Source organism: Oreochromis niloticus, linkage group LG2, assembly GCF_001858045.2.
Source record: "Oreochromis niloticus isolate F11D_XX linkage group LG2, O_niloticus_UMD_NMBU, whole genome shotgun sequence".
NCBI lineage: Eukaryota > Metazoa > Chordata > Actinopteri > Cichliformes > Cichlidae > Oreochromis > Oreochromis niloticus.
Window position 1 is genome coordinate 6,862,228 of NC_031966.2, and position 15,606 is coordinate 6,877,833.

Here is a 15,606-nt window from a genome sequence, read left to right on the forward strand (position 1 = left end):
TAACTTCAACATAGATCTGAATCTTACTCAGGATGGTTGCCTTGTTGTTTTGAGTTTCTTGACTTTAAGAATATTTTCTAAATGATGTCCCTTTATTTTTACAGATAAACATTAATGGATCGGCACTGAGCTCATGTATGGGTTTTTTTTTCATTTCAGGGAAAGCTGCAGGGGAGGAGGGAAATAGAGGAACTGCTCTTTGCTGGTTGTGTTTTTTTAACCTTTGTTGGTCAGACTTGACTCACTGACTGTTTGACTGTTTTCTGGTAATTTTCCATAAAGTACGAAAGCGCTGTGTCTCTGTTATCAGCGTCTTATCGCAGGGTGCAGTACGAGTGGAGGTGAAGGAGGAAAGGGGGGAGTGTTCACCACAAAGACATGAGGTCATGTGATTTCAGGGGCAGTACATGTGTTTACAGATGATTTAGTTTCTGTTTTATCTTTCATTATTCCTTTAAGGCTAAATTATATTTGTGTGTTCACTCCCAGCACAGCACAGAATTTAAGCACATAAACTTTAGATGTCTTCTCATTTGGATCCTTAAATTAAAGGACAGAGTATGAACGCTGTGCTTGGTGTTACACTTGTATAATGGTAAGGAAAGTTTTCTCAGTTATTTACATTTTTATGATAGACTGAAGTTTGATGTGTTTTTGTAGCACTTTGTTGTTGGTTTATGTGTTCAAAGTGTTCACATGTTGAATATGAAAATTTAATATCTAACATCTGTCTTTTATTGTCTGAGTTTATTTTTCAGCTGTTGTTGAAAAATATTGCAGGATTCTGACAAAATAAGAAGGATCGATACAACATTGGCATCAGCCTCTGTTATAAAATAGAAACAAAGCTCCACTTTTGTCCCAGTAACTCACATCTGCTGCCTTAAATGTTGTTTTTGACCAAAGAAGTGAGCTGAAAAGTGGAGATGATTCTGAGCTGCTACCCTGTTTCCTTAATAATTACCAGAAAGGTCAAAAGCAAAGGACAAAAGCCCCGGGAACTAATAATTAAACTTCAGTTAACTTAAAAAGACCTTCTACAACATGGCGGACGAACGGTTTCTTTTTCCATGCAGCTGAAGGGCCGTGAGATACCTGGAGAAAGATACAGGAGACGTCTGAATTATAGGAGAAGGATTTTGAACTCAGTTCTGAATGTAGCAAGGAACCAATGAAAAGAAACTAATATGGGAGAAATGTGCTCTCCCTTTTTTTTTTTTAGTTCCAGTTAGTACTCTCAGTGCCGTGTTCTGGACCAACCAAGTTACAATACACAGGAAATTGTTTCTGCTCATCTGGATGTTGGATTTTCAGTGGATGAAACATCTGAGTGACTTCTTCAGTCTCAGCTGACTGCAGGTTTCCCCAACCTTATAAACAATGCTTCTGCATAACGGCTGACACCAGCACCATGACTAAAGTTCCTCAAGGTGACTGTTGTTGATGCCACAAAAATAAAACTGAAATGATATTTATAAGCAGTTTGTGTAACTGCAGTCTTCAATTTGTAACCCAGGGGTGGGGGAACTCATTTAAATGCCTAAACTACCTCCTCAACATGTCTTGAAGTTCTCCAGAGGCCTAGTAATGAACTAATCATTTGATTCAGGTGTGTTGAACCAGGGTATGATCTAAAACCTGCAGGACACCGGCCCTTGGGGGCTGGAATTCCCCACCCCTGTTGTAACCCTGCTCGTTTTTAAAGAAATCAGATCTTTATCAAACACCTTCTGAGATGTTCTCTTTATTATTATTTTTTTTAACTTTTCCCATCAGCAGACAATTTTTTATCCAGGTTAGTCTGTTTGAGTGCAGCTCTGTTTCACAGCTGTGTCACTGATCACACTCTACCATTCGCACATATGAAGTGTATAAAAAGATCAATATAAGCACACGCTGCTTTAATTACATTCAGCCACGTTTTTTTTTTAATTCTTTTTTTTTTATCGATGATAATCATTTTACAGCACATACAGGAAGTTACTTTTTCTTGTCGGTCTATAAAGATGACCGCTCTTTAAGAGCTTTAATCTGATTGGACAGGCTGAAGTGAAGTGTTAGAAGTGTGAGAAAGGTCAAAGTGCAGCGTTCTCTGTTTTTCTGCTCAGCTTTCCTCCTCATGGCTCATTTCCATCCCGGCCTCTCTATAGGCCGCATAGCTTTGGAGAGCTCACTCCTGATTGGCCAGCAGAACGGCCTCGCAGATTCAGGCTTTGCTCCGATTGGTTGCTAGTGACAACTCCCGGAGTTACCTTCTATAAGCCGGTTTTTTCCCTTCTTGTGAAAAAAGTCTGGGCCGATACATGATCAGCAGGAGCCGGCAGCAGTAAGTGTTCTGTCCCGTGGAGAGCTCGCAGACTGTGGGTTTACTGGCGTGGGGCGCGCAGAGCAGCTCCGAGTAGAAGATGCAGACCTCCAAAAGTTTCCGCGTGGACGATTTCATCGCAGGATGGATCGCAGGTGAGTTCCTCAGTCAGACACTCCGTCAATGCGTGTTTTCAGTGGATCTTTGTGGGGCGTGTGGGGTGAAGAGGGTATGGGTGGGAGGTGGAGGGAGGCTCAACAGCGCGTTTGTTTGGGTCCAGTGAGCTCCACACAGCGCTCCACAGACACGCACAATCCTCCGTTGTTGTACAGTAAAAACACGTTTTTCAGGGGAAAAAAAAAACGTCATGAGCTCCGGGTGCATCCTCATCCACATAAACAATGGAGGCTCTGCACAGACTCCCACCCCCACCCGAACCCCTCATGTTTCCACAGTGAAGAGCAGGCTCACCGCCTCCGTTTACTCGGAAAGCTGCTCGCTTAATGCTCTCTCCCCTCGGTCAGTCAGGATTCAGTCTGCCGACGTTTTTATTCTAAGGACAAAAAGTCGCTTTTTCCAAGCTTAATGCGAGCTGTGTCAGGGCTAGCCGCTAGGGGCGCTGTGGCGGCTTCATTTTAGTTGCATAAAAAACAGAAGTAGGTCTCTTTATTCTGACAGCATGACGTCTGTTTATTGATTGTGAACCCTTTTCAAATGAAAATATGAACCATGCAAAATATGTACGACTAATAACACTTTTATAAAACTCAAACATTTAAAGCTCAGATGATTAAAGTATCAACAAGTGAAGAGTTCAAACATTTCTGGGGGGTGGGCAACTGCACGGCACAGATTTTATTTTAATTATTATATGAAACTGAAATTATAAAAAGATGTAAAACAAATTAAAACCTGGCATATAAAAACAAAAAAGCACATAAAGCCCTGCAAAAACACATTATCTGTTTAAGCTGTCATATAGTAATATTTTAAAGTCCAGCTGTGCTACAAAACACAGATAACCCTCACATTGTTGATATTCTTTATTTTGCAATGTGAAACTATTCTGCCAGTTGGACATCGCATTATTATGATGTCAGAGTCACAGCCGTGGAGCTTTTGCAGTCACAAAGAAGATTACACAAGGAGCTGATGCTAAAAGTCCATGTTGACCTGCTTTTTTTCTCCAAATGTTCAGCTGAAGCGATAGCAGTGATCGTATCAGTGAAGGCTTTTTGGAGGCCAATGATGAACTCAGAAAGACCCCACAAGTTTGGTTCAAGTGCAGGACTTCTAATCGATTTTAAGCTACAGAGTCCAGGGGTGCATCATATTTTTCTGTCATCACCAAGAATTTATGTTTTTTGTCTGCTTTGCAAAATGCAATTAAATTAAAAAAAATTTAAAAAGAAGAAGAATAGAAAGCTAGAAATAGACCTTAAAGAATATCTCACAGATTTCCCTGAATGTTATAAAATGTTAAGAAACGTGTGCAGCCTCATTTGCAGCTTCACTTTGTGTTTCACTGCCTTCACAGCAAAGGTGAACTGAAGTTTTTATAATTTTTTCAAAAAATATAAATTTTAGGGTTACACTGCTAACAAAGCACCCCAAGATTCAATATGAAATCACTGTGATTTTTAACGTTTGCGATATGCTGACCAACCTTCCAGTTGTATAACTAGAATACAAGCAGCTGGCAGCCAGTTGAGTCAAGTCCCCTGAAGTTGTGCTCGATGATAAAGACTCTTTCAGATTGGTGGCAGCATGCTGTCAGTCTGTCTGCATTCATAGATTAGACAGCAGTTATTTACAGACCTTTAAAAATCCAGAAAGACTGACTGTTTGCAGAAAGGTTTGCTTCTATAGGCCCACCTGTGCCATCACCATGTGATCTAAGTGTTGCTCAGTGTGCAACACCTTCAAGCGGTGGGTAATTATTTAGTCCCCACACTGCAGTAAAAACAGTTTAAGATGCTTTAGTTTTTGGCTGAGACGCGTTGCCTTTCAGCATGTTGGTTATGAGTAAAACTCTTGAGATTTTTGTGGAAAGTCGTCTGTTTTTCTCTCTCTGGCATTTTGTGCTTCATTCCTCTTTTCTTTCTGTTTTGGCTGTAGGAGCTTCCAGTGTGGTCGTTGGCCATCCGCTGGATACAGTAAAGGTATGTCAGACCTCTGGAATCATTTTACTGCTGCATTCCTCCACTTTTATCACTGCAGTTTGCGTACTGTAGCGTTGTAGCTGTTATAAAAACGGACAAGCCTGCAGCTCATCAAGTCATATACACTCTGTTGCACATTCTTTTGGGCAATTTTTTTTTTATTTACGTCCTTATCCATCCTACAAATCAGGATCTGTGTTTGTATGACACACAGAGTCAATTCAGCATTTCTTCCCTATAATCATAATTGAATCGATGTTTTGATGTCACATATTTCTTTTGCCAAAAAGAATTTAGTATGTGTAGCAGCTAAGGAAGGAAGCATTTAGCAGAAATGATCTGAATGTGCTTAAAACCAGTGTGAGTGTTGTGAACTGTCTTCAGTCAGAGATGTGTGCAGTGACTCCGAGGTGAAAAGCCTGAATATTTTTGTCCAACAAACTCCAAAATAACAAAACTGAAAATCTATGTTTCACAATCAGGTGAAAAAAAACCCAAATCAATTTTATTTATTCCTCATATGGAAATTGCTTGTTTAAATAAAGTCCGTGGCACTGTTTCAGACTCGGCTCCAGGCAGGGAAGGGCTACAAAAACACTCTGCACTGCATCCTCACCATCTACAGGAAGGAAACGGTAAACATTCAAACTTCTTCTCTTTCCTCCATTTTTTGCATTGCTCCAAACAGTATAAACAGTAACAAGTTATCTGACGTGTTTTGAAAATATGCTTTTCATGTGTTTATGGTCTAATAAAGGCTCAGATAAGATAAGTAACGATGGTTCAGGGTGTCCAGGTTTGGACTGTATTCAGGATAGGAGGGCTACATGCAACTGCTTCTGCATCTTTAATTTTACATGATCACTGCTAGTAACCACGTCTGGCTATTGTATGCTATTTGCAGATACAAAGCCACCATACTGAAACAGTTAGGTTTCCCTGCTTTTTTTCCATCATAATCACCCACAGTATATTTAATCAAATGCTTTGTTGGCTCTGTTGTGTGTTTCACTTGGCTGAAGCTGTGGCAGTACAAATAGTGAGCAGCAGTCAGAAACTTGGATATATTGTGAACATGAATAACTGTCACAGTTTTTTTTCCATACCACTCCAGTAAGAGTCCCTCAGAGCCAGGGTTAGGACAGGTTTATAGGATCTGGACACAAAATGTGACCTTTCAGAGCCTGATCAGATCTACAGCACTCATATCTAAGAACGAGTTAATCATTTCATCATAGATTGGACCTAAAACCACATTCAGCTCAGAGCCACCACTGCACAATATGCAAACATCCACAGTCATTCTGTTGCTTTAAGTTGTTCCCACAGCTCCCAGTCGCTTTATTTCTCCTGTGACCCAGTTTCCCTGCTTTAAGCTGCACCTTTTGTTTACCACCACCCTGAAAAGCTTAAACCAGCTGAGTGATGATAGCAGCTTATTTTACAGAAAAATAATACATTTAGGTGAGGCTAAATATGTGCAAAAGGTTGAATTTAAGCTGCATCTATCGGTTTTATCTCTTTGGGGTGTCATATGATAAGATGTTTTCGGTGTGTCCGCTACAAATCACAGGCCTGCTGCTCTCAGAGGTCACATGATTTATTCAGCTGTGTTTTATTTCCAGCATACGTCTCCCCAGACTGTAACCGCCTCCTCAGGTTGGCCCGAGGAAAGCTTTCCATACTATTTTGCAGCAGCTGCACCCCATATTTCATTCTGTGCATTGCTGGAACAGTTTCATGTCATCAGTGTAAACACCTCACTTACAGTTCTTTACTGTTCCCTCCACACTTTTCCTGCTTTTACCCGTGCGTATGTATGTTTTTTCACATGTTGTGCTGACCTTCTTCCTTCCCTCTCGACTCTTTTTCAGGTCGCAGGATTCTTTAAGGGCATGTCTTTTCCCCTGGCCAGCATCACGGTCTACAACTCGGCCGTGTTTGGCTTCTTCAGTAACACTCAAAGACTCATAAGCAATTATCGCTATGGTGACGGGCGGCATCCCTGCAGCATGTTGGACCTGACCGTGGCCAGCATGCTGACCGGACTGATGTCCGTGAGCCTGGGAGCTCCGGTGGATTTGGTTAAGATCAGACTGCAAATGCAGACGCAGATGTTTCTAGCAGGTAATGTGGGGTTCGCTTTTTTCAGGTCGGGACTTTTTGTTTTTTTTCTTTAGCCTTGAAAAAAAAGTTTTGCTGTTTTCAACTTCTCGGGTATTTTGGCACATAGACAGCACACGTCCAGATAAACAGCGGTCTTGTCAGCATAGTAACAACTTTGTCCCAGAATGCACCTCTGTCGGGGGAAGCTCAAATAATGGCTTTGTTTTTAATCCTCATTCTTTTCTAAAATTTCAAAAAGAACAAGACTAAGGATCGTGTCAAAGAGAGTTAAGCTGTGCCCTTTCTGCTCGTTAACTGCCTGCCGGCCACAAACTGCCATGTGGCGTTCATCAGATGACATTAATACATGAAATGCTGACACAGCTCCAGCTTCTGTTCTGCAATGTTTCCTTCTTATCACATCGTGAACTTTTGGGGATACAAAGTTCTCTCTTTCTCGCAGAGCTGCTGTCTTTGATAGTCACACTTCGCCAACTGGTTGCAGCACTGTTGCCAGCAGGATTACTTTTTTTTTTTTTTAAATACCTTACCTCTCTGTGTATTTATCATCTAAATCAGGAAAATATGGGCCAGACATTGGAGCAAGTCTTATCTAGACTGAGTGTCACGGTAACGTAGCCTCAATATGAACTCAATATGAACATGTCCTGATGACACAGACATCAAAACATGCTGCAGAAAACATTTCTGCTCATGTCATCTTTTCCATAACTGCATACTGATATTCACTGATACACTTATACATGCTGTAATGTTATTTTGTGTATCAGGATGTTTGGCAGCATATGGTTAATATTAATAAAGAACACTTAATATGAAAGTGGCTGTAAACAGCTGCCAGAGAGGTAACTGTTCATCTAAGACACATCTGAGAAGCTGAGCCATTAGAAGAACACAGTTTCCCTTCAGTTCTAGTTATTAGCCCTTCATCCCTTATATGCACTAATGCAGTGCTGGTAGAGGGTCCTGGTCTTTAAGTGTGCTGTCATATTGTGTACAGAGATTTTCTTTTCTAACAAAAATCTCATTTTTCTGTGTTTGTAGCATTTTTAGGACCTTTGAATGATGGGTTTAAAGACTAAATGTCGATTTTCTCCACAGTCAGGAACCCATTCTTGCATGAATATAAAGTCTGTCGTTATATTGTTTCTTGGTCTTGTGGTGTCTGGCCCGCGTCTTTCTGTTAAACAATAAAGTAATAAAGCCGAGCACAAAGTGATTCCAGTGAGACATTTATAGCTTTCTACATGTTTACGGTGTTTGGCAGGCTCATACATCTTCCACCGGTCACTGGGATTAATCACATTTCTTTCATTATCTTCCTCAGTGATACTTTGGACTTGGCTTTGAATAGAGCAGACTCTTTTATGATGGAGCAAAGTGTCAGCAAGTTCAGCCAAGGTCAGGAAACCGTTTCACTATCAACTCAGCATTACGTACTGCGATTAGCATGACCGACTTACTGAGCCCGATACTTGGTATGATCACCGTCACTAAAACAGAAAGTCATTTCACTCTAATGTAAAAGGACTGCTGTGTATTAACAGTGCTGTGTTTGCCGGTTGGTTCTTTTCCACGTGACATGGAAAGACTCAAGCACCTTCCTGTGTTTCAGACACCAAAGTTTTTGGACTGTGAGAAAGAAACAAAAAAGTTTGAAAAACGTTCTGCTGAGACTGAAAATCCCCTGAAGTTGAAACACCTTTGCTTAAAGTTCCCAAAGTCGAGGACACGGAGACGAGAATAAACTGGATCAAGCGGATTCCTAACTAACCTGCTCACTGACCTCACTCTCATATATTTTTGTTTTTTAAACAGAAAACCTCCACCTTGCGGGCAACGTGTCGAATGGCACCAACATCCGTCTGCGCTCCGTCAGCATTCCCAGCCAGCAGCAGCTGTACCGAGGGCCCATCCACTGCATCAGCAGCATCCTGCAGACCGAGGGCCTCCAGGGCCTGTACAGAGGAGCCGGAGCCATGATCCTGAGGGACGTACCTGGATACACGCTCTACTTCATCCCTTACGCCATCTTCTGCGACCTGCTGAGTCCGGACAACACTTCGAGCCCACATCCGTGTTCCATCTGGCTGGCAGGAGGACTGGCAGGTAAATGTCACCAAAATAAAGTTTCCTCAGATATTTTCAGTGTCATTACGTTGTTTGAGTTATTGGTGACTTTGGACATCAGTTTAATTTATGCTTGTTGCCACAGACCTGTGAGTCAGATGTACAGGAAAACATTTGTGGAAGTTCTTTCCTCATCCACTCACAGCTGAGCCCGCTGAGCTGGATGATGGCTCACTGTGCACCAAATTACACAACAAAGGAGAAAAGGAGTGAACAGACAGTTGGCCGTACTCAAAGTGCTGATTCTGGGCCTTTGGGAGGAAGCTGACGACTTTGTTAGCTACTGTGTGCCTTAACATTAACCTGTGATGTCAATGCAGCAGTTCTGACCCTTTAACGAGGGGCGTGGCAACGCTGTCCCGAAGAGCAGCGTGTTGAATCAGTGCTAACATGGAGGGTAATAAAGTGCATGTTTCTGATTGAAGTGGCAGTTTCAATGTGAGCCTGACTGGACTGGATGTGATGTGGCAGCGCTGCAGCTTTAGAAGAATAAGACGAGCCTCAGGTGCACAGTCAGAGCACAATTAAACCTGCTATTAAAACCTTTGTCATTTATTTAAGGTTTTATTTCAGAGTCCGACACTTTTGAAAATGTTTTAGGACCTTCACGTACCCTGAAGTGTCTGTCTTAAACATAACCTTGTTCAGCAGAGCTGTCCTTCTGTGAGTAATGAACCAGAGCGGGACGATGTCAGCCGAGGGACATGTGAGAATAAAAGCATATAGATCGTAAGGTTTTCTTTTTTCTTTTTTTTGCTAAAACTTCTTTATAGTTCTCTACTTTTATCGGTTACAGTTACACTGGCAGAACCTCACAGCGATAATAAAAGTTAATTATTAATAAGATATAACTAAACGCTTCCGCTGATGCTAGTCGGCATTAAACCAGACTGTTGCACAACCAGAGCCAGCAGTAACTCCCAATTACAAGGAATTTGGCAAGAAATCAAGAACTTCTGAATGATGGCCAGAAATCACTCTGGCTCTGTCAGATGGGATTAGAGCAAACCAGTAATCCCATTAACTGATAAATCTTTGAGTATGTTACTTTTTTTTTTTTTTTTAATCCTATCAGCATTGTAGAAGCCGATTCTTGACAGTTTTTTTTTTTTTTTTTTTTTCAGGCTTATGAACTGAGACTCAGATGAAACTGTACTGTAGAACAACAGCTGACACTGTTTTTTTTTTTTTCTTGTATAAAATGACAGAAAACACTTATAAAGTCTGAGATCTTTTGTTTGAGTTTGGTGTCAGATCAGTGCTATTATTGATACTTATTGATCAATACTTTTACATAAATAAGTCACTGTAGCATCTATTCAATGTCCAAAAAAACTAAAGTTGCACATTATTTTTGCCTTCGCTCCTCTGATTAATTTATTGATGAAGCGTCGCAGCTGTTGTGTTGTGTCTTATTTTGTAACAATTCACGACACTGAGGCTAAAATGCTTCCGACAGTTTGGCTGTAAATAGGTCACTGTTATTATTCGGTTCAGAGGGTTTGGGGATAAAATCCAGACGTAAAGGTAACTTTGTTTTTTCAGTACCTTTATTTTTCCCTTACTTTCCTCTGCTGGCACACATCATCGTCCTGCTGTGTCCCAGACCTTCTGCTCTGTACATAAACACCAGTATTGATCCGAGCAGGTCAGACGGAGCTGTGGGTGGTTTCTGTTTGTCTGACCGGCCTCTGAATGACGTCCGTGGGCTGTTTTTTGTTTTTTTCTGTCTTCATTTTTTTGTTTTTATTAACCTGGCGAAGACTCTACATGTGACCTTATCTTTGTTCACTTGTAGTTTCCACATAACTGCAATAGCAAGAAATCAGTATGAGCAAACACATCTGAGACCAATCAAGTTCTGGCTGGTGCAAACGGATGCATGGAGTCGGAGGAGAGCGAGCTCTGTGTGCGCTGTGGGTCAAGAGTGAAGACTATAGGCTGGAGTTTCAGGGTTAAATCAGGCTCCACATGCAGACCGGCCAGCTGTGAACATCTGACTGAGTGAAAAATGTAGCGCGAGAGCTTCAGTCAGCTGGACGACATAAATCTGAAATGCCGCCATATTTAGCCTCCCATTAGGCCTGAATCTGTCGTAGTTGAACTAAAGCTCGGACAATTTCCTGATGATTTTTCCTCCAAACCTTCAACAATGAGTTACAGTAAATGTTTTAATTATGTTCTTTACCTCTTAAATTCTAAATGACCCTTGACATCAGCTGATTCATGTGTTTTTAAGTCATCTCCTCTTCACTGCTCGCTGTCTGAGTGAATCTATTACAGACTTTATAAGGAGCACCTGAATGCAGCATGTGAAGTTTGTGCTGAGCCCTGTAAACCTCATTTAAAGATCCTTATTTACGGCAAACACCCTAAAAGGTTCCAGAAGCTGAACTATGATCTTTAGTCCTACACAAAAAAATAACAAAATCTCAGTATCAAAGGAGACTTTTACAGTCTGTGAGATTTTATTATGTGTTTGTTCTAGTCCTTGTTTGGTTCCATATGTGAATTCCACCTGGTTTAGAGTCCCTGCACCATGACATCAGCAGGAAGTTCAGAGCTCTCTCCTCTTCCTCAGGGTCCATTTCCTGGGTCACGGCCACGCCGGCTGACGTGGTAAAGAGTCGAATGCAGGCTGATGCTCAGCTGCAGAGGAAGTACAAGGGAATTTTACACTGCATCATCCACAGCTACAAGACAGAGGGAGTACAAGTGAGTAATGGCTTCAACCAGCCAAAATTATAAGAACATTGTTTTTAAGCACCTCGATCTGTCTCCACACAAACCGTAAAAACACCATGCAAACTCAGCTACCTCCTGTGTTCAGACACTTAGATGTGTCCATGTGAGCTTTGTATCTGAGGATCCAGCAGAGTCCACAAGTTACCGCAGCTTGAACACTGGAGCTTCTGCCTGAAGAATTTAACCAAGACGCACAAAGTTTGTCCATCAGAGGCACTGTAGTACCGATCTCAGGGCTTCCTGGATGAATGTTGTGTGTGCTTGGGTCAATATGTTTTCCCTGAAATCGTATGAATATCTATTTAACAAAAAAAAGAAAAGTTTACAAACATCTTACCAAACTGAGCCTCGGTGACACGCCTCCACATGGGTAAGTCATGACACTCCCTGGGCATCAATGGGCCATACAGCTGCTACAGACAACTGTCCAATAAGCAGACTGAATGCTCTCACATGTGTAAAGTTTGAAGTTCACTTTTTGGTTCCTCAGATGTTTCTGCTGAAAATAAAAATTAAATTACAGGAAAAAAATTCTCTCCAGATACTCGGCATGAAACCTCTTCAGTAACACATTAAACATAATTACCCAGCGAGGCTTGAAGGGCCAACACCAAAAGGGATGTCAGAGATGCTGCTGAAAGTTGCCCTTTGGTGTTTCCACTCATCCTGCACCTCCAGAGATTTCTAGACCCTAACATGGACAACAACAAGAATTATATTTTAAGATTAAAAATATCATTTCCATGAAAGAGGCTGTTCATACTGCTGATAATTGCAGTAATTATCAGTACTGTTAGTTTAGGACAGCTGTGGCAACAAACCTTACTTTGGTTGGTGGTCTAATAATTTTGCTAAGACCAGCACAGGATGAAAAAGTGAAACTCCTCGTCATAAAAAATACCCTCTTATAAAATGAAATGGGCTACATGCTGCAGAAAGCCTTATGTGGGGTTATGTCAGGTCAGCATTTCCCACACGGCTGGCGTCCTGGCCTGAGAGGAGCAAATGTTGCATCTGTGTGTCCGTCCTGTTTATGATGTCAAAGGCTGAAAAGTGTAGACAAGCTATCGCAGTGTCCAGAAATCAGGAGGTCGTCCGTGTTCTGAGAAAGTAAACTGGACTGTTGATGTGAACAGAGGTCAATGAGTCGAGTTACTTCAGGCCAGCATCCCCAAAGCAAAATCAGCGTAACACTGCGCTCTGTGGGCTGCGTTCACCTTCACTCATGTTTCCCGTCAGCGCTGCAGCAAAGATCTGAAATGATAACAGATGTGTGTAGACAGTTTAACATATTTAATTCCAACTTTCTCTTTTTTTTTAATGTTCAGGTGTTCTTCAGGGGAGCCTCAGTGAACGCCATCCGAGGCTTCCCAATGAGCTCCACCATGTTCCTGACCTATGAACTCTCTCTGCGGTTCTTCAGGGGTCTTTAAGACACATTTTAGTGATTAAAGGAGTCACACTGAGTTACTTGGAAAATGAGCACAAAGCAAGCAGAGCCCAGCGTCTCTGAGACGAGGGACCGGTGACAGTGTGAGTCATCTGATCAAACCTTTAGCTCACAGTCACGCGGACAGTTTTATCACACCGGTGGCCAGCGATGTTACGCAATGCTGCTCGAGTTAACTGGAGATGAAAGATTTTAGTATTGGTGCTGCAGAGTGCTTGTGTGGAGCTATTTTTATAGTTCTCTAAATTGGATCAATTTCAGCTGCATTGCAATGATTGGTCAAATCAAAAAGTATCTTCTTGTCATGTGTAGTATAATAGATGAATGACATATAATTGTTAGCGTGATGAAGCCATCGGGAGACAAACGATGATTTTGATGTCAGAATTTTACTGAAGTTGAATTTTTCTTTGCTGCATATTTACCAAAGAACTCTGTGTGTAACTCCAAGGTTTGTTTTGGGGGCAAGTCTGAATTTCCTGTGAAAGAGAAAGTCAGTATTGAGGTGACGTGCCCAGTAATATTGTGTCATTACACAGTAGCACACTGTTAGCATAGTGATCCCGGTGATCGGGAGTAAAACTGACATCGATGTCATGTGTAATCATCAGAACATAATGTTTCATACTGAACACGATCAGCTAAATGATTTTTAAACAGATCTCACGTGTACCCTAGCTATTTCACTTTGTAACCTCCACATGTGGAAGTGTTTGTCTGGCCTTTATGTGCTGCACTTTATCTCAGAGAGATAAGCTGAATTGACCAAGTCAATGTGAAAAAATGAGTTTGACATTTTCAACACAAGCAGGGGGTCAACATATTCTGTTACCTCTTAGTTGTAGGTTTACTTTATGAACTGGATGTACCTTACATACAGGGAGTGCAGAATTATTAGGCAAATGAGTATTTTGTCCACATCATCCTCTTCATGCATGTTGTCTTACTCCAAGCTGTATAGGCTCGAAAGCCTACTACCAATTAAGCATATTAGGTGATGTGCATCTCTGTAATGAGAAGGGGTGTGGTCTAATGACATCAACACCCTATATCAGGTGTGCATAATTATTAGGCAACTTCCTTTCCTTTGGCAAAATGGGTCAAAAGAAGGACTTGACAGGCTCAGAAAAGTCAAAAATAGTGAGATATCTTGCAGAGGAATGCAGCAGTCTTAAAATTGCAAAGCTTCTGAAGCGTGATCATCGAACAATCAAGCGTTTCATTCAAAATAGTCAACAGGGTCGCAAGAAGCGTGTGGAAAAACCAAGGCGCAAAATAACTGCCTATGAACTGAGAAAAGTCAAGCGTGCAGCTGCCAAGATGCCACTTGCCACCAGTTTGGCCATATTTCAGAGCTGCAACATCACTGGAGTGCCCAAAAGCACAAGGTGTGCAATACTCAGAGACATGGCCAAGGTAAGAAAGGCTGAAAGACGACCACCACTGAACAACACACACAAGCTGAAACGTCAAGACTGGGCCAAGAAATATCTCAAGACTGATTTTTCTAAGGTTTTATGGACTGATGAAATGAGAGTGAGTCTTGATGGGCCAGATGGATGGGCCCGTGGCTGGATTGGTAAAGGGCAGAGAGCTCCAGTCCGACTCAGACGCCAGCAAGGTGGAGGTGGAGTACTGGTTTGGGCTGGTATCATCAAAGATGAGCTTGTGGGGCCTTTTCGGGTTGAGGATGGAGTCAAGCTCAACTCCCAGTCCTACTGCCAGTTTCTGGAAGACACCTTCTTCAAGCAGTGGTACAGGAAGAAGTCTGCATCCTTCAAGAAAAACATGATTTTCATGCAGGACAATGCTCCATCACACGTGTCCAAGTACTCCACAGCGTGGCTGGCAAGAAAGGGTATAAAAGAAGAAAAACTAATGACATGGCCTCCTTGTTCACCTGATCTGAACCCCATTGAGAACCTGTGGTCCATCATCAAATGTGAGATTTACAAGGAGGGAAAACAGTACACCTCTCTGAACAGTGTCTGGGAGGCTGTGGTTGCTGCTGCACGCAATGTTGATGGTGAACAGATCAAAACACTGACAGGATCCATGGATGGCAGGCTTTTGAGTGTCCTTGCAAAGAAAGGTGGCTATATTGGTCGCTGATTTGTTTTTGTTTTGTTTTTGAATGTCAGAAATGTATATTTGTGAATGTGGAGATGTTATATTGGTTTCACTGGTAAAAATAAGTAATTGAAATGGGTATATATTTGTTTTTTGTTAAGTTGCCTAATAATTATGCACAGTAATAGTCACCTGCACACACAGATATCCCCCTAAAATAGCTAAAACTAAAAACAAACTAAAAACTACTTCCAAAAACATTCAGCTTTGATATTAATGAGTTTTTTGGGTTCATTGAGAACATGGTTGTTGTTCAATAATAAAATTATTCCTCAAAAATACAACTTGCCTAATAATTCTGCACTCCCTGTATATTCAAAATGATAAAACAAATCATTTTAATGAGTTTTAGATTTCCTTTCTTCTGCTCTTTTGCTCTGTACTTTAAAATCCCGTTTATGTTGAAAATTGCACATCCACAGAGTCACAATATGAAATGTTGCCTTCCACGCGGACTGTATGTGTGTCGCACATTAACGTCCTCTTGTACATTTGTTTGTGTGTTTCTTATATTAAGAAAAGTGAGTTTTACAAGTTTCTAATTAAACCTCCTGCTA

General features: G+C 41.4%; 1 protein-coding gene and 1 long non-coding RNA gene across 2 annotated transcripts; one reads left to right on the forward strand and one right to left on the reverse strand.

Annotated features, from left to right (window-relative positions):
* The first annotated feature begins 1,932 nt into the window (after positions 1-1,932).
* On the forward strand, positions 1,933-13,816 carry slc25a48 (solute carrier family 25 member 48). Its single transcript, XM_003447634.5, has 7 exons — positions 1,933-2,460; positions 4,424-4,467; positions 5,031-5,102; positions 6,342-6,594; positions 8,413-8,703; positions 11,306-11,439; positions 12,798-13,816. Exons 1-7 carry the CDS (start codon positions 2,406-2,408, stop codon positions 12,900-12,902), a joined length of 954 nt encoding a protein of 317 aa, XP_003447682.1. The 5' UTR covers positions 1,933-2,405; the 3' UTR covers positions 12,903-13,816.
* LOC112847654 (uncharacterized) lies at positions 11,734-12,791 on the reverse strand. Its single transcript, XR_003221318.1, has 2 exons — positions 12,056-12,791; positions 11,734-11,968 (listed from the first exon to the last, which is right to left on the reverse strand). It is a non-coding gene; the product is annotated as an uncharacterized LOC112847654 (long non-coding RNA).
* Positions 13,817-15,606: the final 1,790 nt, after the last annotated feature.

Coding starts and splice junctions, on each gene's coding strand:
- slc25a48 (XM_003447634.5), top strand. CDS start 2,406: ATGCAGACCTCCAAAAGTTTCCGCGTGGACGATTTCATCGCAGGATGG. Junction 2,461..4,423: donor CATCGCAGGATGGATCGCAG/GTGAGTTCCTCA, acceptor TTTTGGCTGTAG/GAGCTTCCAGTGTGGTCGTT. Junction 11,440..12,797: donor ACAAGACAGAGGGAGTACAA/GTGAGTAATGGC, acceptor TTTAATGTTCAG/GTGTTCTTCAGGGGAGCCTC.